The sequence below is a fragment of the Parasteatoda tepidariorum genome, chromosome 3 (genome assembly GCF_043381705.1).
Source record: "Parasteatoda tepidariorum isolate YZ-2023 chromosome 3, CAS_Ptep_4.0, whole genome shotgun sequence".
Taxonomy (NCBI): domain Eukaryota; kingdom Metazoa; phylum Arthropoda; class Arachnida; order Araneae; family Theridiidae; genus Parasteatoda; species Parasteatoda tepidariorum.
The window spans coordinates 80,556,560-80,583,507 of NC_092206.1; the positions used below are offsets into that span (position 1 = coordinate 80,556,560).

General features: G+C 28.3%; 1 protein-coding gene across 1 annotated transcript in view; it reads left to right on the forward strand.

Annotated features, from left to right (window-relative positions):
* LOC107450170 (protein qui-1-like) overlaps positions 1–26,948 on the forward strand; it is a 140,900-nt gene that overhangs the window by 49,205 nt on the left and 64,747 nt on the right. Inside the window, exons 2-4 of the mRNA XM_071178889.1 lie at positions 17,012–17,192; positions 22,444–22,646; positions 25,302–25,501. Of these exons, the coding sequence (XP_071034990.1) occupies positions 17,081–17,192; positions 22,444–22,646; positions 25,302–25,501 (515 nt within the window). The 5' untranslated portion in view covers positions 17,012–17,080. The remainder of the gene's footprint in view (positions 1–17,011; positions 17,193–22,443; positions 22,647–25,301; positions 25,502–26,948) is intronic.

Genomic DNA, 26,948 nt, shown 5'->3' on the forward strand with positions numbered 1-26,948 from the left:
TTGTATGTTGGTTTCCATAGATATTTTATACTTGTCTCCATGGTTTATATTTAGCTTAAGCCTTGTAGAGAAGTGAAAGACAACGGTAAATTTATGGACCTGTAAGTGACGGTGCATGAACGGTTGAAAGCATAAAATATTTGTTTAAATTGCTGAGTCCTACAATTGAGAATCTATGCTGCTTAAAATAAAAATTTTCTGTAATTTCTTACTTGTTTTTTATGCAATATAGTTTAAAGCTGGTTTTTCTGAAATTTACAAAACTTAACATACCCTAAATTTAATGAGATCGATTGCAACAGTTTGCCTTGGAAGTAAATGGGGGATGGATGAGCAATGCTTTGACCTTATTTCTACCTTCATGGTCTTGCTCGTGAAATTTAGGTGACGCAAACTTCGTACGATTTCAGTTAAAAACAATTGGCTAGAAATTAGCATATTGGAAGTAAGCTCCTCAAATCGTAAAGTTGGAGTTTTGGTACGTGAAAATCTGATCATTAGATCAAAAGCTATTCAGGGCATTTCATTTTTTTCCCTTTACTTTTTTTGAGCTTTGTATATATACAATACATAAGATCAAAATAAACCTCATAATAATAGTTATATTTTACTCTAATCTAAAAAAGAGTGTCCTATATCACAAACCTTTCCCAAGTTTTTCTTTATATTCATGTTTATATTCATATATTATGTACATCTTCTTATTTCTGTGCTTTTTAAATTTATGATACTTAAAATTATGAATTTTAGATTTCATAATTTTTAAATAAACAAAATAATGAAAGTTATAATTTTGATATCAAAAAAGATATTCGTAACATTTGTCCGTAACTAAATGCAGTGACGCAAATTCGTATTTCTCACGCATAAGTTAATTGCGTAAATAATCTTACAAAGAGCTTGACTTACTTTTAGATCCAGATTCTTCGTTTAATGAAACTCTTCTCTATTACACTTCAGTCTTATTTCAAAAAATAGTTTAATATAAAAAAAAGTGAGAGTATTCCTTGCTGTAATCCTATTTATTTTTTATTAATGAACGACGAAAGTCAAGTTTTTCTCTCAATTTTTTCTGCTGCTTTTATATTATTTAGAAGTATTTGTGCAAAAAAAATTTTTTTTTCTTAAAAAAGATATTTTTTTAAAAAAGATATTAGAGAAAAGAAAAGATATTTTTCTTACACTTTTTCGGAATTCTCCTTTCTCTAATCGCATTTTATCGAATTAGCACCTTTAAAATGTATATCATTTCCATAAAATTTTATTAATTATAATTCTCAGAGTTGTTTTAGAACAGCAGATTATTATTTTTGTAAACATAATTAATTTGCTTAAAAATTATTTTTCTACATTCAATATTTGAATTCAAATATTTGTATTAATGTTTATGTCGTCAGTAATTAATAACAAATTAATTAATTTAATTTTTCTTCTCATAGTTTTTATTTTTATAAATTTTACCTTATATCAACCAATATAATTTTTCCTTTTAAAATATTTTACCTATTTAAATAATTTATAAATAGGCGTTTCCTGGTGCCCCTCTAATTTTAAAATTTGCAAAATTCAGAGTATTATATAGAAAAGATTATAAATAATGAGCGATATATTAATTTTAAACGAAAACCAATAAGAATGAAAAAAGAAAGTAATAGTAAGAATAATAGGAAAAATATTTACTATGAAATAAAAAATTCCATAATAAGGAATGATATCGATTATGACTGAACTATTGAATAAGAAAAACATAGATGAAAAAACTTGAACAAACGAATAAAAGGTAATATTTTCTGGTTAGAAAAAACGAATTTTCTGATTTAAAAGAATATTGAAAAAATGTATAAAAATGAAGGATTCATTTGTAATAGAAATGTTTAAACTAATAAATTCAATTTCACACTTAAGGCATGGTTTTTGCACCGAAGTTTTAATGTTAAAATGTCTTATCTTTCTAATAAAAAGCAGTCATTACAATAAAGTTTTTAATCAGATTTTTCTTGCAAGAAAAATGCAATTGATTGCTTTGTCTCCTTCAGTCAGCATTATTATCGACTTAGCTGAATTTTTATCGACTTAGTACACGAAAAAGTAAATTTTTTATCGACCTATTATTATTCTTTTTCTATTAAAAACAAAAGAATCAGTTAGGGGTCGAGAACCTTAGTTGCAATAAAAGTTTTTGATCACAAATTTAATAAATTTATTAATAAAATAGAACCAAATTTATTTGCCCTAATTCAATTTAAAATTTTTATAATAACAACTCTTATAAATGAAAATAGCTTATTTAATGAAATAATTTTTCGATTGAATGTAAGAAAAATATGAAAATTTTACGATTCTTTAACTAGTAAAAATGACTTTAAGTAATTAATCCAAATTGTGATGTCAGCGTTTATTTTTACACAGACGTTTCAATGTGTGAAATGTTTTCTCCTACTAATAAAAAGCACTAAGTTCTGTCATTTCAGTAAAGTTCTTGATCAAATTTCTCTTGTAAGAAAAAGTTTGATGCAATCAATTTTCCCTTTTATTTTTTCTTTCTTTAAATCCACATTTTCTGGGGCTTTTATCTCTTTTCTTTTTTTTCTGTTCAAAACAAAGAAATCAGTTAAGGGCGGAGAACCGTGGATGTAAGAAAAGGTTTTGATGACAATTTTTTTTATATTTAATTCATGAATTAGAAATGGCTTCAGTTGCCTTAGTTTAACGTTAAACAACTTTTTCTAGAAAATGAAACGGGAACAGGTTATTCTTGAAAAGTATATATTTTTAAAAATTTTAATTGCTTTTGAAATTGCAAATTTAAGCATGATATTTTAAAACTGATTTACATAATTTTAACTGATTTATTAATAAAACAGAAATAATGTAAGCATAACAAATTCATTTCAAGTTCAATTATAAGTTTATTTAAATTTACTAGTTTACAGTCTGAAAAAACTTTTTTGAGGATTTTATCCAAGTTTTATTTTTCAGGACGGAGTTAAGAAATTTTTTTTTTTAATAATTTAAGTTAGACGTTTAAATTATGCAAGTGATGTTTCAAAATTTGTACATCGAGAATAATATACGGTCAAAATTTCAAGAATATAGTAATATTTATCATACTTCTGGCTCCATGAGAATATAATTTATCTTTATAAAAATCTAAAAATATCTTTCCCAAATCGCTTAAATAATGGTTTTGGTAAAATTAACAATTGTAATTAGTTTTACAATATGCAATAAAATTTGGTAAATTTCACATATTTTTTTTAAATTTTATTATGCTAAGCATGGCACGAAAATGCCGCAGAAATGCCAGAACTGCTACTCTTTTCTCGTTGGCACCGTCTGTCGTCTCAGTGGGCACCTACGGCGAAGCCACGGCGGTGGAACAGCGTCACCCACGTCACACAACCACAAGCCCGCTTATAGGGCTGGAAAGGACATAGAACACAGAGAGAGAAAGAAACATCCATGCCCTGAGCAGGATTCGAACCCGCGGCCAATGGCTCCGCAGTCAGACACGCAAGCCACTCGGCTACCTGGTTGGCTACCATTGTCAATATATTGTCGTTCAAAAGAAAAAGAGAATTCAAAAGGTGTGATTTGTAAGTTTGGCTCTGCTGGTCCAATATCTCCTAGAAGAGAGAAGGCCTCAGCACTCGACACCATAAACGAATAATTTGATATTTTAGTAGTTCAAAGTAAATTAAATATTTTTGTATTTTAATGCGGAGCTTAGTAACCCGAACATAGAGACATATTTCAGATTTTTCCTCCTCTGCACAGTCTGTGTTACGTCGAAGCATATATATATATATATATATATATACCTGCTTTGATGTAAAACTGTTTATTGTCAGAAAAATATTTTATGTAGTTTTATTCAAATCCTGTTTTTCGGGATGGAATCAAAATAGTTCAATTTCGTTTAATATAAATCATAAATTCCAATTCAATTTTATCCAATATATTTCCTAAATTCTAAATTTACGAATGGAATTTTATGATTTTGATTTAAAATCCATTTATAATTTTACTACTGTTTATATACCTTAGATAAAAAAAATGTCAAAATAATCCTGGGAACGACTAAATTGGTTGAGGTATACTGAAATAATTCAAGATGAAATAACAGCAAAAAGTAGTATCACTCGGGTATCCAGTACTTTTTATTGCACAATCCATTTTTCTGTAAAATTTTAAGGAACAAAAAATTTAACATACCGCAGTTTTTACTGTACTTTTTCCTGCAGAATCATTAAATCACTATAATTAAATTAATTTTATTGCAGAAGTTAATGTGTAAAATTTTACAATCAAATTTATTTAATTGGAATTAGAATGAAGGAATGAATAGATGTTGCCTTCAGGATTCCAGTTTTTTTTAATGTAATTTGATTAGGAATATTTTACAGTACATTTACTAAGGCTTTTATTTTTCAAAAAATAGAATTAAAATACCTATAAAATAAAGACCTTCAATATTGTTTATTTTATTTAAAAAACATAGGTGGATGGGGGAAAAACTCAACATCAAGAAAAAATTATTGTAGAGAAATGAAATTTAGGTAATTTTTTCGATTTATCTGAGTAACATATTTAATTGATTTAAGTTTCAAGATCACTGGTTACTCAATATTATGATTCATTTTGAATGGAAATACCATTTGAAAATAATTAAGGTTACATTAAGTTTGCATAATATTACAGTACATCGTTGATCTGATTTTTCTGACAGTGTAATGGTGAAACTAACAGTATATTAAACGAAATTCCAAAAAAAATTTCGAGTTAAAGATAAAAAAACATTTAATTTTAGAAAAAAAATTAGTTTTAGTTTAATAAAAAATGGGTTTCAGAATTACACATAATAGACTAATTTACAGATATTTATGTGGATATTAATATATTTCTATGGATCATTTTAAGAAATAGAGTACAATGATAGAGCTATAAAATTTTTAAAGAGTTTACTGCAACCTTAGTTAAGTTGAACAATATTATCCCGATTCTTGCATTTGAATTGATTACAAGATGTTATAGTTTAATTTCAGCAGAAATGTAACTCAATTTATTTATATTACTAAGGATAAATTAAGATAAATTGAGTGATAAATATGTTTTCGGTTCTTATTTTTAGATGTTTATGTATGCTGTCACCGTCTATAATCTGCCTTTGGAAATGAAATATATTATTAAGGTTGAATTAAATTTTCTCCGTTTGAAGATTCTAAATGCCTTATAAGTATCAATATTATAGTTTACTTCTCTTAAAGCGTATTCATGTAACTGCCTGTATATGAGATGATTATTAAAGAAATTTTCTCGGGTTTAAGTTTGAATAAACTATCTTTAATGAAGAGACATAGGATTTAAAAAAAAGTTAATTAAAGATCAAGGAATTTCGAAAAAGCCCCTAAGAGCATTTCCAGTTTAGATGGCTACTGTATATCAGTTACGTACAGCAAAAAATGCGTATAGCAGAAGGCGTATAGCAAAAAATACGCATTTTTTAAAGCTATTGAGTAATTTCAAAAACATATAGAGAGTTTTCCAAAATTCTGATACAAGTTTTTATTACTAGTTATAACAAATATTTTGACAAGTTATTGATCACCGAAGCTATTACACTTCTACCTTAATTTAACTATCCTATAATAATTAAGAAAGTCTGACAAATCTATTTTAAGAAACATGAGTATAAAATCATGATAAACACGTATTTCTAATAGCTAGTTTTCTGACTTTAAAATTATAGATTCGCTCCTGAGCATTCAATGCAATTTATTGACGTAATTGTGACGTCAATATTCTAAATATAAACCTGAACGCGTTCACCAGCAGTTGGAAATAAAAGTACTCAATACAATAAATATGAAGTTCATTAACTTTCTTTACTTGAAAATAACCGGAAAAAAATATTTTTTTCAAATATTATTCGTGAATCCATTAAGAAATCTGAAAATATTAACATAAGGCATTACAGAAAAGATCTCGTTAAATATACTTTTTGTATGCAATTTGATTTCTTTATGCAAACCACAAGGAAAAACAAATTCTAGTAAAATTACCTTACTGTTTTTTAATGATATTTCTGATAAAAAAATTACATATCTGGTTAATATAATTAAAATATACGATATTTAAAACACTTATTTAATAGTTTTTTTCTTTCACATGTTATGGTTTACCGTCAATTTCGGTTTTCAAAACTATTGTTTGTATTAACATTCAAACATTGAAAAAAATATACATAGCAGAAAAGTTTATTTAACGGAATAAATGTTTTTTTATGCCTTGTTGCAAAGTATAACTACAAGTAACTAAATTTTATTATTCATATCAAACTTTAATATATAATATGAAACAACATTTTATTATTAATTTTAACAAATTAATTACCAAAGCACTTTGAAAAAAATTACCTGCATTTCGATGCTCTCGTAGCAAATTTGCCTTCGTGGAGGACTTTTTAGTTTTCCTAAACCTCACCTTCGTTACATGGAGAGGAAAACCACGAAAACCTCCCACGAGTAGCCAGACAGCAAGAGGGCTCTAACCCATGGTCCGTTTATCCCTGAAGACATTTTAAATCAGCACTGTGGTTGGTGCGAACCGTATGCGGAATTTGTATCGACCAGCTATTGCTGAGATTCGAACCCGGTCCACCTCATTGGAAGGCGAACGCTCTATCCCATGACCCATCACTGCTCACAGGTGCATGATTTTTACTCATTATAAAAATCAGTTACTTGTTGACAATGGTAAGCGAATCTTTCGAAAAACTACTGCTTGAGGTTTGTATTAAAGAGGATTATACGCCTGCTGTCTGAATCACTATTGGAAGAAAAATATCATTGGATTTGTATGCTATTCTCAGACGAGAGTGGGTTCAATTTTTCCTCTTATTGCCGACAGAAAATGATATGATATGATACTGCAGGTAGTACAGCAGAGCCGAGGTGACTCAGAGTACAGAGCGGTTCGCCTCCTAATGAGGAGACCTAGGTTTGAACCCAGTGGTAACCGATTGATAAGAGTTCTGCTCCCAGTTTGCACAGACAACAGTGCTGACTTTAAAATATCATCAGTACTAGGCAGAACAAGGGTTAGAATTCCCATGCAGTCGGGCTAACCTTTGAGGATTTTCTTGATATCTGTCTTCTTGTAACGGTAATATGGATTAGTTCCATAAAAATTCCTCCACGAAGGTTATCACAATGCTTGATCCTTAACATTGGGATAATGCTTGATCCGTAATAACATTTCAGGTAAAAAAACACAGTAACTCTGGCTCATTAAACCAAAATATATGGTTTTTAGCCACTTATTTAGTAATTTTTCCGTTCATTTGGTAACGCTTTACCGGAAATTCTGGTTTTCAAAATCATAGCTCTTATTACTACACATTTAGTAAAAAATACAAAACTTTTAAGTAAATTTAACCAAATAAAAAGGTTTTTATGCAAGCTTTAAAGCTTCATTATAAAACTACCGAATCTTATCGCAATTACCAAATTCTTATCACATATTTTAAAACCATATTTTATTGTTAATTTTACAAAAATCATTATCAAAGCTCTTCGGCAAAAAATGCCATGCATTTTGGTGTTTCCATAGAGCCAGAAACACTTTAAATTTTACCATATTCTGGTAGTTTTGACCATACTTTTTCACAGTGTATTTGCGCACATATTTTTGATGCCTTAAGCTCAGATATTTTTTTAATTGTTTTAAACACACATAATTTTCTAAAACGTGTGTTTTAATGTACCACGCATGTTTTTTTTTAAAAATTAAAAGTAATAGAATATAAGTTAATTTACACTCTGTACAATGTACAAAAACAATAATTAAAATAAACCAAACTATGTCGATAAAAATACATAAGATATAAAATATTGTAATAGTTTTACTAAGTAACGATTTAACTTTCGAAAATGTTATTATTTCAAAACAACATCTAAAGTGTACTAAATTATAAAATGAAAATCTATGGATTTTAATTTAATTATTATGTATAATGCTAATACCTAACGAATAAGCTTTCTACGAAATGAGTGCTTCCGTTAAATGCGGGTGAGAAGGGATTTTTAAAATTTTACAGACTAATTAAATAATAAAATGCATAAAGCCTCCTTTATCGTCTTATCACCCTATTCTTTGTAATAAGCACAGCCCATTTTTACAACCCTCTGTTCTCTTTAGTAGCCTGGGGAGATGGTGTAGAGATGAGCAACGTTAAATATTTAAAGATCGTCTGCTTTATATGTCTAATGTTTCTGCCTGAATAGATGGCAACACTAAGCCATAAATCATTTACTCTTTGTGAACCTAGAGTGTTGAGCGAACTTGTTTTGAATAATGAAAATGTACAGAGACTAGTCCATAATTCTTGGGTTGAATAAATGAATTAAATTTTACTAAAAATGTGGGGAAATGATTGCTTCAAATTCCGACAAATCTGTGACGGTTAATAAATATTCTTTTCAGGTATATTAATTTGCACTAATTATTTTCCCTAACACTTGCAGTTGTTTGTTATCTGGGCATATAATTTAATGTATAGCATTGATAGTAATGTGTTAGGACATAATAGATTAAATACTTGATCAACTATAATCTTGGCATATATGAATATGAATCAATAATAAAAAATCAAAAAAGTATTTTATTCCAAAAAAATAAATAAATAAATCTTAAATAATAATATAAATATGAAATTTAAATAAGAATTATCGTAGCAAATATTTATAGGAGAAATAAAATAAAGACGAAGCTAAACGTAGAGTCTTAAAAATTCTTTTACATAAATTTGTCAACAGTATCTCTTAACATAAAATATCAATGGTCTGTAATCGTTTTTAACTATTGTCGACGCATTCTTATTAACCAGTAAATTACGTGGTGATGTTCCCTCTTAAAGAATATTTCTTCTTTATTTGCTTGTTTATTTCTTCATTAATTGATTGCTTATTTGGTTTAATCTTTAATTGACTGACTTTCATTACCATAGCTAATAGCTTTTATGTGAAATAAAAGAAAGGAAAAACTTAAAGTAAAGTCTCAAAAAAATTTATTTAAATAAAATTGTCAATAAAATCTTTATGCAACATAAAAAATCAATTGTCTGTAATCGCATTTAAGTTTTTGCTGCACACTATTGTGAACCAGTAAATCGCGTGGCAATGTTCCTTCTTAAAGAGCATTTATTTAATTGATTGTTTCTTTCTTCTTCATTTGATTGTTTATTTCTTCATTAATTGATTGCTTATTTGGTTTAATCTTTAATTGATTGACTTTCATTACCATAGCTAATAGCTTTTATGTGAAATAAAGGAAAGGAAAAACTTAAAGTAAAGTCTCAAAAAGATTGATTTAAATAAAATTGTCAATAAAATCTCTATGCAACATAAAAAATCAATTGTCTGTAATCGCATTAAGTTTTTGCTGCACACTATTGTGAATCAGTAAATCACGTGGCAATGTTCCTTCTTAAAGTGTATTTCTCTAATTGATTGTTTCTTTCTTCTTTAACTGATTGTTTATTTCTTCTTTAATTGATTGTTTATTTCCTTATTAATTGATTGCTTATTTGCTTTATTTTTTAATTGATTGAATTTGATTAACATAGTAAACATATTTTAAGTGAAATAAAAGAAAGAAATAGCTTATGATAAGGTCTCGAAAATTCACTGAAATTAAATTGTCGATACTATCTCTACTCAACATAAAAAGTAAAGCGTCGCTAATTGTTACACACTATTGTTAGCACTTTCTTATGAACCGATAAATCACGTGGTATTGTTCCATCGAAGAGAATATTTCTTTGGTTGAATCTTTAAATTGAACAACCATGAGGGATGGTGAGCGAAGCCGATGGTGATTTAGAAAAAACTTTGTTTTGTTAGAAAATTTTGATTTTGATTTTAAATTTCCATAATTGAATATTATTATATTTCTGTGTATAATATACATAATAGTGTATACACATAACATTTCGTAATAATTACACGTAAATAACGCTAATGAATACTAATTAGTATTTTTTCTGAACCAATTATTACACTTTATTTTTTGTTGCACTGTTACGACGACTATTTTCTAAAATTTGTTTTTATTTAAATAATTCCTTTCGCATTTATGATATTAACCAAAAAAAATTCTAAACATATTAGTCGCTTTAAATTGCATGTTTAATTTTGACAAGAGGATCTTAAAGTAAAAACTAGTTTTAGGATATTTGCTTAAGCACTTCTTGTTGGTTTCTATTAGTTACATAAATGTCTTTGAATAAATGAAAGCAAGATAGTCAATATTTCAATTGAAATTATTTTATTTCCTTTAATTCCTTCGTTTCAATAATTCGATTGTTTCACTTGTTCGATTAAAAAAATCTTTTTGTTAATTAGAAATTGCACAGAAAAATTCGTATTAAAATATGCAATAAAATATATAATAAGCATATACATTCTTAACCAGATAACTCTTATTATTTAAAACGAGTACACTCTTATTATTAATATATAATTAGCACAGCTTAAAATAATCTATTAAAAAAATTAAAACTTAGAGAATTGTAGATTAGTCCTCTCGGCTATAATATGTAGGTGGTATAATATGATTGGTATAATATGCTAGGTATAATAAGCAGGTATAATATGCTTTATTAGGTGGTCCTAGTTGGTGCGATAAAATTCTGGTTGTTTACCGTTTTTAAGTGAAGGCAGTTAGTCAACAGTTTTATTATCGTTTTAATTATGGTTATTTGACTGTTTTGCTTGAATATGGTAAAATAACATTATGTATAGTTAATTAACCATTTTTTCCGGGAAATTTTTGTAAGCGTATTTACAAATTAAATCATGCAAGTGAAACAAATAATTATTAACTGAGAACAAACACCTGTTATTTCGTACTGATAAATTTCGTACTGATATATTTAGATCCTCAATTCAATTTATTCCAATCATCAATTTTCAAACTATCAGTATCCTTTAAATTCAAATAGCCTTTAACTTTCCCTTAAAGATTCCGGATTTCTATAAACGACATCTTCAGTCACTCGAAGAACTTTCTTTTTTTAGAGAAATCCAGCGAATAAATTGAAATCTATATTAAGATAAGCTGTCATCAACAGAGTTGGAATATTATCAAATATCTGCAAAATTCCGACCTTTTCCATTATTCTTCAACGAAAAAAAGAAAATTCTATGCAGATTAAAGACGATGTCATACAAAGGTCGAAAATTAAAATCCCTGGTTCAATGGTAGATGGATTTCTTCCTTCTAAGCTAAACAAAAGAATTTATTCTGACGTTGAAATAAGGAAAAGCTTTGATCTTCATCATTCATTTTCCGATTATTAAAAATTATAAATGTTAGAATAAGTAAATTTAAAGCTAAAGGTTGGTTACTACTTTTATTTATTTTAAAACTTTTCGATAAGAATTAAGAAATCTTAGCATTTTATTTTGACATAAATGAGTTTTAAAAGATGATTGCTGCAAGCAAGTAAACTTTCGGCACTCTGAGTAATTTTAGATATTTTTAAAAAAATATTATTTCTGGTTGTCTGAAAGGTTATTGTATCCTCCATCAAATAATAGAAGGGATAATTGGCTCCTACAAAGTCTTATAAGTGAAATCTTTAATTTCTAAACCTAACAAAGATATTCAATTTCATGCTGAAATAATGACAAAGTTTTCATTTTCATTGATTTATAGATGATTAAAGATTGAAAATATTAAATAAAAAAATACAAAGCTGGTGTTTGGTTACTTATTGTATTTATTTTTAGCCCTTTAGAAAAGTTCAAATAAACCGCAGCATTTGATTTTGATTAAGTTCATTTAAAAAAAATATTATTGTTTCAAACTAGTAAATTTTTGACTATCTAGGCAACTCTAAAAATATTTTCATAATATAATTTTGAGAGCTTTGAAAAGTTCCTGTATCAAGCAATAAAAAGGGGTAATTGTCACCTGAGTTTTTCAATAAGATAAACTTCTAATTTCTAAGCGTATCGCATAAATTTATTCCTTCGCTGAAATAAGGAAAAGATTTGGTTTTCAATATTCCTATTCCGATGATTAAAGAATAAAAATATTGGAGTTAAACAATGTAAATCAGAGTTTGATTACTTCTCTAATTTATTTTAAGCCTTTTAGAGAAGTCCAAATAATCCTTAGCATTTGATTTTGAACTAAGTTTATTTTAAAAAATGTGATTGTTGCAAACCAGTAAATTTTTGACTATCAAGGCAACTATAAAAACATTTCTAGAATATAATTTTGAGAGTTTTGAAAAAAGTTCCTGTATCAAACAGTAAAAGGGGCAACAGTCAGATGATTTTTTGAATAAGATAAATTTCTAATTTCTCAACGTAATAAACGAATTTATTCTAACATTTAAATAAGGAAAGGCTTTCATTTCCAACATTCATATTCCGATGATCAATGATTAAAAATGTTGGAATCAAACAATGTAAATCTTGAGATTGGTTACTTCTCTCATTTACTGTAAGCCTTTTAGAGAAGTCCGAAATGGTTTGTTAATTTTATTTCGAGCTATATATTTTTAAATATGATTGTGCGCATACAGGAAACGCGTTTCCACTTCAAAAATTGAAAGATATTTTAGAGCATAATTTCTGGTGTCTTTAAAAGTTCCTGCTTCAAAAAGTCCCTGCTTCTGTTTTCTACATAGTTCAGTGAAATAAACATTTAATATCTAATTATTACAAAAGAATTTATTCTAGTGCTGAAATAAGGAAATACTTTGATCTCCAACATTCATTTTCTGTTGATTAAAGATTAGAAATATTAGAATCAAAAATGTAAATCCGATGTTTGGTTACTTCACTTATTTATTTTAAACATTTTAAAAAAGTCAGCATAATTCTTAATAGTACCTATTGCATTATTTTCTTAAAAATATATATGCAGTTACAGGAAGATGGGAAACTATGCGACCACGGGCAACTTTACAGTTGTTAAAAATATAATTTTTTGGCTTGTTGACAATTTTCTGAACCAAGCAATGTGGGGAACAATAGTGTATATTCTTTTCTTCGTTCAGAAATTTAAAAAGCTATAATGAGAGTATGGGATTTTGCAAGATTCTAATGCATGATACGAAAGCATAGCAATTTATGTAAAAATATTGCTTTGATTTACAACACAAATAAATGTTGAAAACTAAATTAAACTCCTAAACGGTTCGAATAAGAAGGCATTTTTTTTCACTAAGCAATTCTTAAATCAAACAAAGTTATTTTACGAAGCTGTAAAAAATTTTACACCCAATGGCAACTTTGTAGTTCTTAAAGATAAATATTGGTTACGTAACATGTTTCTGAACAAAATATTGAGGGGAACAAATGATTAGAAATAATCATACTGTATGCTCGTTATGAGTACGCAATTTTGTAGTGTTGTTATTGAACACAAGAATTAACTAAAATAATTAATCACTAAAACATTTAATGAAAAACAACTATTTATTGTTGAAATAAAATGATTATGAAACCAACAAATAAGCGTTAGGATACTAAACAGATATGGAATCTAGGAATAAGACCCTTTCACGTCTTCACTCTTTGAGTTCCTGGCATCAAATTTAACTGATTATTATTTGTTATTTACCCGCTAATGTTGTGTCTGGCTCCAGCCTTGGCTGAAAAATATCATAATTGGTGCCACAACACACGACGAATCTCATTAAACCAAATTAGGAGACTTCTTAATTTAAATAAATAAGTACTACATGCAAGCTAATACATTTTCTTTCCCAGCTTTAATAGTTGGTTGCAAAATATTAACCTCTAGAAAATAAAACATATACTTAAATAAAATGAAATCATAATGTAATTAAGAAACATTTTATAAGTATTTTTGCCAAATTTGTCAAACGATTTACTAAATCTAAACTCGAAAGCAAAAGAAATATACTGAAACCCTCATTACAGCAAAATTTAAAGTTACTTATGCACAACATTTGTTTCTTAATCCATTGTTTTCGACTAAAAATACATTGCAATTTTAATTATTGAAATAATGCAGTAACACAATTATTTTGAAATAAAAGCTACTTTTATGGATGCAAGAGATTTGAAAAATCACTTTTATTTGTAACGTGAGCCAATCATATTATAGAAATTTTCAAATCCGTCTAATGATGAATAAAAATAGTAAACAACAAGCATTTTAAAGGGGGGAAAACAAATCTTTGGAAAATATTTCTGTCAAATTACTCGGAAGATTTCAATTTAATGCATCATTATCATTTTGTCAATATGGGTATATTTTTCTATACATTATTTTGAAACATTTTTTTATATATGGTTGCAATGTTTCTCGAAATATTCTGTTCTTTGCACGAGAATTTATCTAACAACTTGTTTATTATTCGAGAAACTGCATTTACGTATTGCTATGATTTTATTTCGGAATCTCATTATTCTTTGTGACAAAAACATATAAAAAAATACATTTATTTACAGTAAATAACTCACATTTGTGTTATTTTTTTTATTATGGTACTTATAACTCTGTTCGGGAATTTTTTGTATAAAATATAATTAGGAGGATAAATATTTTACTTAGAATTTCATTTTTTGTTTGTTTCATCTGTACTTTAAAAATGTTAAAATTGCATGTTACTATATTTTATAGCAGATTTTTTAATAATAAAGCATTAAATTATCCAAATCCTCTATATGAATGCATCCTTGCTTATTTGCGGGCATTGTATGTGTCGATTGGTAAAACTCTTCCTCAAAGCATTCAAAACATTTGCGACGGATTTCAGGTCTGGGCTATATGCTAACTGTGGAAAACGCTAAATATTCTCACTGACTAATGACTGCTCATCGGAATATTGCTTTGTCATCGGTACAAGTAGTAGCACCAATAGAGAATACGAACGTAAAACATTATTGATGCATCGTTATATACTCAGTCATAGTTCCAGTTCTGAGACAAGGTAATTCCTGAATAAAACAGGAAAGAACTAACTTTTTTAGCACAGTTTTGATGGAACTAAACTCATTAGCTTATTCTATAGAAGAAAATCACGAAAACCACTCAAGGTTAGGGTGGTTTTAGCGCATGTTTAACGCATGTTGATTCATGGGGATTTTAGCCCATGTTTTGTCTAGCACTGAGGTCGGTGCTAGCCAAGAGTAGAATTCGTATTTACTAAAAACTTCTAGGATTCAAACCTTCTCTTTGTTCACCTAATTGAAAGGGGAATGTCCTATCCCCTGAGCCAGCCTGGCTCAATATACTACTATTATTTATGATTCTAGTCCGTATAATCACACGGCTTTGCTGTACGATATACATTATCACTTGCAATCCAGATAAGTTTTTGTCGACAATCAGGCGAGAGACTGAACCTACTTTTTTCTGAGAATAGTATACAAGTCCAGGGATCTTTTTCTTCTGATTGCGGCTCAGAAGACACCATCACAAACAGACAGGACTGTAACATCCATATAATGAGATGCATAGAGCAGGACAACAGTTAAGCTGTCATTCTTAATACAGAAATCTGGCATTAATTTTTTTTCATTACCATACAGAAAATGTAAATGTTATTACTTTGCGTAATTTTATAAGGACTGTTTTTCTCTTTTTCAATCTTGTCAACGCTACCCTCACGAAAAATCACTTAATTAAGATCCAAAGGGCATACTCAACAATGCAGTTTATCAATTGATTTATTCCCTTTATACTTCGGATTTGAAACCCAATGGTCAATTCTTTGTCGGTGCTTTAATGTGACAACAGGCACTTTAAAAAATTCTAGTCCGCATAATGGTACCAAATTACCGGCACTTTGGGTGTATCATCCATGGAATTCATTTTCCATGAAATAATATACAGTAATTTTTACAGTAATAGTTATTTAATTCAAGGGATTCAGTGGATTTGCGGTAATTATTACTGCAAAAATTACGGCTTAACAGATTTTTTGTTCCGTAACATGCTCCAGTAAAAATGAATTTTATTGTGAAAAGTACCGGCAACTTGAGTGCCGGTACTCTTTACTCTGATCCGGAATTTTTCACAGTGTGTTTCGGAGATTTTTTCTGTACATTGTACTTACCTTGGTTTCTTCAAGTTTCCCATTTTTAATTTTGAAGTTTCAGTCATTGATTTTGGGGTTTCTACTTTGTTTTCTATCAGTGCTGTTACTGACAATGGTAAAGACAGATATTATTGTCACTTTCCTCAGCAATCATCACTACCGGAGTACCAATGATTTCGACAAAAAGAAAAGGAAAAAACTATAATAATTGCCTGAAAGATATGACTCATATGAGTATCGTTTTCCATTTGGTAAATAAGTGAAATTTCATTCATTGAATAATAATTAACTTCATAAGTCATTTAATAATTTGCTAATTACATTTTCAACCATTTAGAACATTCATTGTAAAATAATAGTTAATTAAAAAACTAGCGATACAAAAAGAAATGAAGCGCATGAATAATCAAAGTAAAAAGCCGATATAACACCACAGAATTTTTTTATCCGATAATTCTGTAATCGTTTTCTAATAATCGACTTTAATACTTTTATTTATTTCTTTTTAAAAAATACACAAAAAAATTATAAATTTCAAGTTGTTGTCAGTGTATGCTGTTTATTAAGTAAAGTACTAATTTAATCAATGAAAGTATTTAAGTTGATACTTGCTTTGAAATTGACAATTTATTTTTGTTCATTACGAGTTTTTTTTATTAATGCGAGTTTAATTATACTATGGAATATTTTTATCTCTCGTTTTTATAAACTTATCACTTTTTTTCCCTAAATTTTAGAAACTTGAAATAGTACTTAAGTTTTTTTTTCCTATTTTTTAAATGCTTAAAGTAAGAATTTAATGACGTGGAATCTATTAGAGAAAATATGTAAAATTATTTTCTCTTGTATTAAATGTTGAAAATGCAAACAGATTTATTTACATGTTTTTTCAGTATTATTAGCATTTTAATTTTGTTTCCTTAGAAATGATTTGGCACAGAAATATCACAAGCATATAAACTGATAAAAAATAGCCAAGTAATTATCTGAACCATGGCTGATTCGCAGGACAGTATTTTGGATTCTGTTCTGCATGGGAACGTGACGAGTGTACCTGAACCACCATCTAGAGTGGTCAAAATTATGGTCATCTCCTCAAAATCAGGTAAGTTACAATCATGATGATACTATGTTTAGATATCGCATTAAAGCGATTGACGCTCATTCATAAGAACACGCACGGCGTAATGTATCATTCCAATTGGTTCCTATTGAATGAAATTGATAAACAAATTTTTCGTTGTTTATTAATATAATATCTCATACACAAATTAAAAATTACCCTCTCTCTCTCTTAAATAGTTACGAGCAACTAAAGTGGTCAGATATTACTAGACTAAGAACTTAATTCCCTTCAAAAATATCGAAATTAGAAACAGCAGACTACATGTTTCAAGCTCTCAAAAACAGGCACTCACTGCCATGAATTGCCAGACATAAATAAAACGAAACAGAAGTGATTTGAAATCTGAAACGTGCTGTTGTCATAAAAATGGCAAAAGATAATAATAAGATTGGGTACCGAAATATCAAAAGCATATAAACGAATGAAAAATAGCCAAGTAATTATCCGGACCATGGCAGATTCGCAGGACAGTATTTTGGATTCTGTTCTGCATGGACACCTAATCAGTGTTCCTAAACAACCATCTAGAGTAGTCAAAATCCTGGTCATCTCGTCAAAATCAGGTTGGTCACAACCGTGTTGATTCTATGTTTAGATACCACAGTAAAGTAATTGACCCTCATTCATAAACACACTCATGGCTTAATACAGTATTCCATATGAATTATATTGAAGGAAATTTATCAACACATTTCTTCTTTGTTTATCATATTATATATTAATATATTATATCACACACTTGTAAAAAATTACTCTCTCTCTCTCTTGGTTAATAAATAATCCCAAGAAACTTAAGTAGCGAGATATTTTTATATTTTTATTTCCAATGGCAAGGTAAAAGGTGCAAATAGAAAGATGAAATGAATAACGAATGCTAATGTTCGTAGGATAACAAAGAAAGAAGACCGAAGTCATTGCCTTAAAAGTTCTCTTGCTTCCCAATATCTTGAGGACTCAGTGTGTCCATGAAAGGTCCCACATAGAAGCAGGTGGTCCCTGCCCAATTTCTCTCCAGATTTACAAAGTGGACAAAAAAGCGTTGTGGAAAGGCCTATGCGGTATAAGTGAGCAGAAAGATAACCGTGGCCTGTATATAAGCGGAAGGCCGCAACTGCATCACGTCTTGGTTTGACGGGAATTAAAGAAGAACTTACATTTCTACAACTTTTGAAAGCTCTGCGAGTCTGAAGGTCTTGCAATGAGTTGGTTTTACATAAATTTTTAAGGAGCAGTTTGGTTTCCCAAAAGGAAGTTGCCGTATTTGGTTTCCCAAAAGGAAGTTGCCGTATTTGGTTGTAGTAGCATATTGGCACCTTTCTTGGCAAGTAATTGCCCCAAACACCACAATGGGCAGTAGTGAGATATTACTAGATTTAAAAAAAAAACTTTATTCGTTTCAAAAATATACAAATTGGAAATAACAGTCATTTTTCAAGAGCTCAAAAAGCAGACGCTCATGGTAAAAGCCTGCCAGACATGAATGAGAAGAAACAAAATTGATTTGAAACATAAAACGATGAATTTATCAACAGAAAAGGGGAAAATAAAGGTTCGAAACAAAACTTAAAAAAAACCACAGTAGACGAGAAAAAAAATCAAAACAAGAAAAACCACCGTAACCGAGAGGAGCTAGTAAGATACATTTTCATGTGCTATGGATAGGTGGTGGGGAACTAATGTCGTTAACAAGAGAATCATCATTCATAGAGTAATTGATCCCCATTCATAAAAACACGTATGGCGTAATACAACATTCCATATGATTCCATTTGAAGGAAATTTATCGACAAACTTTTTCCTTCTTTATCAATATATTATCGAATACACTTATCAAGAATGACTCTCTTTCTTTCTCTTAAATAAATAATTCTGAGAAACTAAAGTAGTAAGATATTACTAGATTAAAAACTTCAATCGCTTCAAAAATATACAAACTAGAAATAACAAATGACATGTTTCAAGTCCTTGAAAAAAACCAGATTTACAAACAATATACATAATGCAATAAAATTGCTTGCAGGATCGGTGGATAAAAATGTGCATTTTAAGATTGATATTTGGTACGGAGCATTAAATGAAAAATCAATGATAGCATTTGTTACAATTATGAAATATTGGAATATGTGAAAATACATCTTTCGATGCATTGAACTTTAAAATTGTCTAAATGTCATTCAAATGTCATAAATATTAAGATTTGATTCATAGATTTGTTTTTAAAATAGAAATATCACTTTAGATATTAAAATAATGGGAATAAATTTTTGGGTACGAAGCAATAATTTTGTAACTTAAAGATATCAGTGAAGCGATTGAGGTTTTAATGAGAGAAGCGAACAGAGGAGAGAAACTCTTGGTTTTGATTACACAGAATTTTTTTCCTTAATTAGTGTGAAAAGTCTTTATTTAAATAAAAATATATTAATTTTATTATTATTAAAGAAAAATAAGGATGTAAAAGTTTCAATATGTAACATAATTTTTGCAGATTTTAGAGAGATAGACTGAAATAAAAAATTTAGTAGTTCTTTCGGCCGGGTAGCCCAGAGGTTCCAGTCCGGAGGTACCGGGTTCGATTCTCAACTCCGTGAAGAACTACACATACATCCGACATGCATGCTCAGTAAAATTTGTCGAAGCGAAAGACTTTTGATCAATCGCTGAGCTGTACCATGGATACAGGAATCAGGAGAAAATTTCCTTCCCCTTCAGATTCCTGCCTAAATTGAGGAAGTAGCTCCTTAAGCCGGGTATCCCAGAGGTTAGAGAATCAGACTCCAGTAAAGAGGTACCGGGTTTCGATTCTCAACTCCGTTAAGAGCTACACCTTCATTCGAAATGCGTGCTCAGAAAAATCTGAGGAAGAGAAAGTCTTTTGGTCAGTCACTGAGTAATACCATGGATACAGGAATCAGGAGAAATTACCTTGCCCTTCAGATTCATGTCTAAATTGAGGAAGTGCCTCACGAATGAGGGATGTTACGATCTATTTATAAGGTTTTGAGCTAAGACGCACTTTCAACCTTGCTGTGCACTCATGTCAAAAGAAAGGCACGCTTTCCTGAGTAATTCATATAAGGTCAATGATTGGCGAGTTTTGCATTAGAAGTGGAATTAGAAACAACAACAACAGTAGTTATCTGTTTTCAGAAAGAAAATAAAAAGAACAAATATTAATATATATATATATATATATAGCTATTAACTGATACAGTGATATGGATTAAAGCAGCAAAACGATTTCAAATCCTATTCAAAATATTCTTTGAAATTTTCATTAATAAAACTGTTGCTTAGTAATGATAAAAAAATTACATTTGTCGAGAAAGAATATGACTAGATTTTGTCACACACATTTTAATACAAACAAGAATATCAAATTAAAACACAAAAACACAATTTCTTTTAAATCTCAACAAAGTGAGGAAAAATATCTTTCATACATAACAAATAAGCTGATTTACTTAGTGAAATTGCCTGTCTCTCAAACCACATAATGTCTTTGTATGACATTTAAATAATGAGAATTATTCCGTGTGGAATAGACAATCGTTATTCTTGAAGTAATTTACTTAATTATCATGGAATATTTGGAAGCTATCTAAGCCAGAATAAACTTGTGAAAGTATGTAATACAAATTAACTACTAAAAATTGGGGATACTATGTAGTTTAAAGCTGTTTCTAAACGAGATTGTTTCATCAAGTTGCAGGTTAATAACTTGTATGTGTTATTTAGTAAATTAAATAGATTTAATTAGTATTATATTTTTTTATGGATATTTTTGTTTAAGGAGCATCAATTTTAATTATAAAAAAATAAGTGAGTTCTTAAATTTGTTTTATTTTTTAAATAACTTTTTACCGCATTTTATTCTTGGTATATACTTTTTTATCTATTCCTTATCCATTCTGGATTTTATTTAAGGCAGGAACTTATCTTTAATTTATCTGCAATATTTTCTTACAGTTCCTATTCATGTCATCATTTCCACGTTCTTCACTTCCTGTCCGGATTAGCGTGTTTGAGAAGGCACGTATTAAAAATTTAATGAATTCATTTTTAACACCAAAAGACAGGCGAATAATTTACGTTTTGAGATAAATTCGCCTTCCTTAATGCTTTATTGCAACATAATTTATAACAAGATTAAAAATGTTCAATACAAAAAGCGGTTTTCAGCTGTTTAGAAAGGTTGTTTCAGCAAATTCCTTCTTAATATCATAGAGATCTTACTCATATACTTTTTATTTAAATAAATAGGTATAGTTTTGTTTTAATAATTTCAGATGATTTTCATTTATTCAAGAAGTAGCTCTCCTAAATTAAAAACAAAATAAGTTTAACGCTTTCTGAAATTTAGTTTTTTTTTCTGAATAGAATAAGTTTTTTCCCCTACATTTGATATTCCTTGTATGCGTTTATTATAATTGCGTTTCTTCAAATTATTTTTGATTCTAGGATTATTTCTTACAAAAAATAAAATTTTATTTGCAACTGTTCTCCTTAAAACATCATATTTTTTTTAAATCCTCTCTGGTTTTTATTATCTTCTCTCCAAACAATTAAGAGACACGCATACAATTTACGTTTTAAAACAAAGTTTCTTTCCCGAAAAGTTAGATTAATTATATTTCACTTCAAATTGCAGCATATGTTTACTAAACGCAGTGCACAATTAGTTGTTTCAGCTTACTTTAAGGATTAATGAAGAAACCTATAATTTATAATTATTGGCTGATAATTTATGAATTATAAATTATCCAGGATTATTTGTTATTGATAAGTAATAAATCAATAAATAAATAATAATTTATTTTGCAAATTTTAGTGCATGCATAGTCCTCTACAAAGCGTGTTGGACTATGTAATAAATTTATTTTTCATATATTATTTGTCATTTATGCTATGTATTTCGTAATATTTAGTTATTGCATTAAAATTTATGCATTATAAGTGTTACATTTTATAGATTTTGAAATGGAAAGGTGGTATGGGATTGGCTGATAATTTATGAATTATAAATTATCCAGGGTTATTTATTATTAATAAGTAATAAATCAATAATATTTTTTTTTGCAAATTTTAGTGCAAACCTAGTCATTTACAAAGCGTGTTGGAGCATTTAAAATTTTAATTTCTCATATATTATTTGTCATTTATGATATGTATTTCGAAATATTTAATTATTGCATTAAAATTTGTGCATAATAAGTGTTACATTTTATAGATTTTGAAATGGAAAGGCGGTATCTACATGAAAATGTTTGGCCTGAACTGCAAAGACATTGTGCCGCATCTGCTGTAGATTTTGAAATTTTGGATGTCCAACAAGGAAATGATTTAGACTCTACCTACGATCCTTATACATTTGAATTACAATTAAAAGAAATTGAAAACAGTTACAGAGAATCTTTAGGCTGCTTTTTACTTGTAAGTATAATTTTACATGCGTTTTGATTTAATCTCAAAATCCTTTTTCTAAAACCGTAATTTTTAGTCTATAAAGAAATTTGATATATAAGACGATTTTGTGTATATTTGCAGAATTCATCATCATTAAAAACACATTATTAAACCAAACAAATAATTCTGCTTTCTAAAGATTTAAATAAAAATCAAAAAATAATTTATAATGAACATCATCAATGGCTCGACAGCCCAGGGAGGACCTTGACCTTCACGCGAAGTTTTTCCCAGACCAACCTTTATAATTTATACTAATAGGCCTATAACCTTTTTAATACTAATGGAAATAAATGACTGATTATGATGACTTTTTAGTTCCTTTTTCATTGTAAGATATCATTCAAACAACTTACATAATACAATATGAAACACTGATTAATAATATGAATAATTTCTTTATAATATGTATTTTATACAGAAAATAATACGAAAAAAAATAATATAAAAATTATATAGTTCATAAATTTTATATTTGAGTTTTGAAATTTACAACTGTATGATACTGTAATTCAAAGAATATAAATATTTTAATAGAGATTCAAGAAATTGAGACTGGTCGAATTAGAAATCTAGTGATCAAATTTTGAAAACCACCTTTTTAATGTTAACGTCTATTTTAAAGTGTTTTTATAAAATGTTATCTAACATAATCTGTTGATGAATGGTAAACCACAAATTTCATTGAAATTGAGCTTTTATCAAAAAATCAATTGAGATTTTTTAAAAATTCATTCAAAACATATTGAGGTAGCTCAGAAAGTCACATATAGTATGAATCTTAAAAATTCTTAATTAATTTTCAAATTTGGTGGATTTGAAGTAGGCGAAAATATTTCGAAAATACAAGAAACAAGTTTTTAGCATCAAAAACGTGCAAATATTTCCATGCAACATCCATATAAACCTCATATTTTCGTTTATAAAGAATGAAAATGACTAACTTACAATCACGGAAAAGAGATGACATTATGTGAATTGGGGCGACTTCAGTTTAATAGATAGCAAGTTGATTTATGAAATAACAGGACAAAAGCAAGATTATAAAAAAAAATCTTTGTGATTTTATTGCACTTGAATCATTCCAAAATGTTACTCATAGAATGAATATTAATTGGTTTCTTACCAAACCAAACTCTTCTCTAAATGATATGTCCCAATGAATGACTAAGTAACCAGAAACCAATGCATGTATAACAGAACATAGACTTAAAATATTAAATATGTCTCAGAATTTCAGATAGGAAAGAAATTTTAATGGTGTAAAATCGTTGTAACATAAATGTAACATGCGCACAGAAAAAAAACATCTTTGGAAATTAAAAAACGTATGGTAATGTTAGTCCTGGTAAAGAAATCCTGAACCTGTCTTATAAGGCTAAAATGTACCATATTTAAACCATTCATTATATAATTTTATAAAAATTATTTTATTGGTTTATTGAAATTACATACATTTGCTGACTTGTGTGCTCAATATAGGCTTATAAGTCATTGTCAAGTAGAAAATACAGATAGAACATTATAATATTTTTCATAATAATTATTTTATAATAAATTTTTATGTGCTTTTTCTATACATATGGTAACGGCTAACCGGAAAATCTGGGTTTCAAAATTATAGTTTTTATTTCTTGGTAAGAAATGCAAAACTTTAAAGTAAATTTAATATAACAAATGGGCTTAACGTCACGCCCTACGGAATCATAATAAAATTAACCAAATTTTATCACATATTATAAAACAATATTTTCGCGTTAATTTTACCAAAATCATAAGAAAAGCCTTCGGTAAAGATTTCCGAGCGTTTTGATGACCAAGAAAGGTCGTAAATTTTACCTTATTTTGGTAGTTTTGAAAATCCTTTTTTCTCAGTTTGTGCATACTGCCAATATTTTACGTTGTCTTTAAACAGCAAAAATCTCCGGATAAATTACAGTAAAAAGTACCCCTATTTAGAGTGCCGGTATTTGCTTTCCGTAAAATTATACGGAACAAAAAATTTGATGTACCATAATTTTTATACTGTAATATTAAGCGAAAAATCCCTGAATCACTTAATTAAATAAATATTACTGTAAAAATTAAGGTATAAAAATTTTAACAAAAAAGGATTTTACGGTAAAATAGGCTACGGAAAATGAGATCCAATAAGATATCAGCACTTTTTTACCGTAATTTTATCCGGACTTTTTTGTGGGTCATTCTCAGATACAATTTTCGAGTTCATAAAATTTGTACTATGTTTTTGGCTCATACAATGTCAATAAATTCAGATTGTGTAAGATGTAACATTCTGTAAACAAATCTATAAACTAATACACAATATTTTAAATATTTCCCTCATATGTATTACGATGGACTTTACCTTTATTTACATAGTGTTTTTATCAAACATTTAATTACCTTTCTTAATTCATTATTTTGACACTGCAAATTAGTTTCTCTGTTAAAATTTATAGTTTTCTTAATACTTATAAAAAGTATATCAGGCTATAGAACAATAGTTATATAGTATATATATATATATAGTATATAATATTATATTATATAGTATATAATACTTATATAGTAATGCCTACTTATTTATACTTATAAATGTTATATTTTGAAAATTGACAGTGTCTGATTGGAAACAAGTACAAACCATGTCCACTTCCAAGATGTATAGAAGCAACAGAATTTAATCCTATTTATGACAAAGCTCATGAAGCAGGATTAGACGTCAGTCTTTTAAATCAATGGTATACTCTAAACTCAAATATGGTGCCTCCAACATACGTAGTCAAATCTTTAAATCAAAAACTGAAGTGTTCATTTAGGTAAGTATCATCCATTTCCATTTTTGGTTTAGTTTTAGAGCTGTTTGTTCCAGAACATAGTTCGAAATACGTGTTTAAGTATATTTTTCAACAAATCAGTAGTGGTCAAAAATACGGTATGGTTTATTCCTATTTATGACAAAGCTCACGAAGCAGGATTAAACGTCAGTCTCTTAAAACAATGGTATACTCTTAACTCAAATATGGTGCCTCCAACATACGTAGTCAAATATTTAAATCAAAAACTGAAGTGTTCATTTAGGTAAGTATCATCCATTTCCATTTTTGGTTCAGTTTTAGAGCTGTTTGTTCTAGAACATAGTTCGAAATAAGTAATTAAATATATTTGTCAACAAATCAGTACTGGTCAGAAAACGTAGCTGTAGCACTCAAAAAAAGATTATATAGTCGCCTGGAACACAGCCTCAATTAAATTTTGATCATTGTAGCTAATCGGAAAGTAGTAAAAACTTTTTTATGGAGATAAATTTAGTTTTTGATGTCATTTGAACTACAACTTCAATTAAATTTTAATCATCACAACTTTGCCCAAAAATTGCAAAAACTCTTCTGGTAATAAATTTAATTAAGTATCACCATGCGAATCACAGCTTACTTTAAAATTGTTTTATGATAGCTCGTCGGAAAGTGGTAATTTTTTTATGATAACTTTAAATTTGTATAGTCATTCGAAACTCAATTTCGAATAAAACATGATCATTATAACGAGTCGAAATATGGTGAACACTTTTGCGGTGATAAATGTAGTTTTGTATTGTCATTTGAAACACAACTTCAACTAAATTTTCATCATCATAAATAGTCGGTAAAAAAAATAATCGGTAGTAAAATAGCAAAATAGTGGCGATAAATATATTTTGGTAGTGACATACGGAACATTTAATTTTTTTTCATTATTATTAATAAGATAGATGTAAGAACTTTTTTTTGAATAAATTTAATATGGATGTAGGATGGTGATAAATTTTACTGTTAGTGGTCATGAAACAATTGGAATACACTTTGTCCTCCGGTAAAATTGCTCTAGTTGAAATCCAAGCACTTTACTGTTCTGGAAACAATCGAAATTTGAATTTGCTACAAATTCTGTTTGTATCGATTAGAAAACGATTAAAACCAGTTGAATTCGAAACATTCTCTAGTCTCACAATAGTAGAAATTTCGACACTGAATTTAGTTCTTCATAAATTTACACCATGCCGAGTTAAATAAAAACCTTGCAATAATAGTAGTGCGATTGTTTCTTGATTTTAAATACTTATTTAAAGCTTACTACAATTCAAACTTCTAAATTATGATTTTGAATGCATAAAATATATAACTGTTAAGGCAGTTTCAGCAGTTTTCTTTTCAAACACAGTTCTATATCAAAATGCTTCGCAAAATATTTTTAAGAAGTGAATTATTCTTTCATTACAGATAAAAC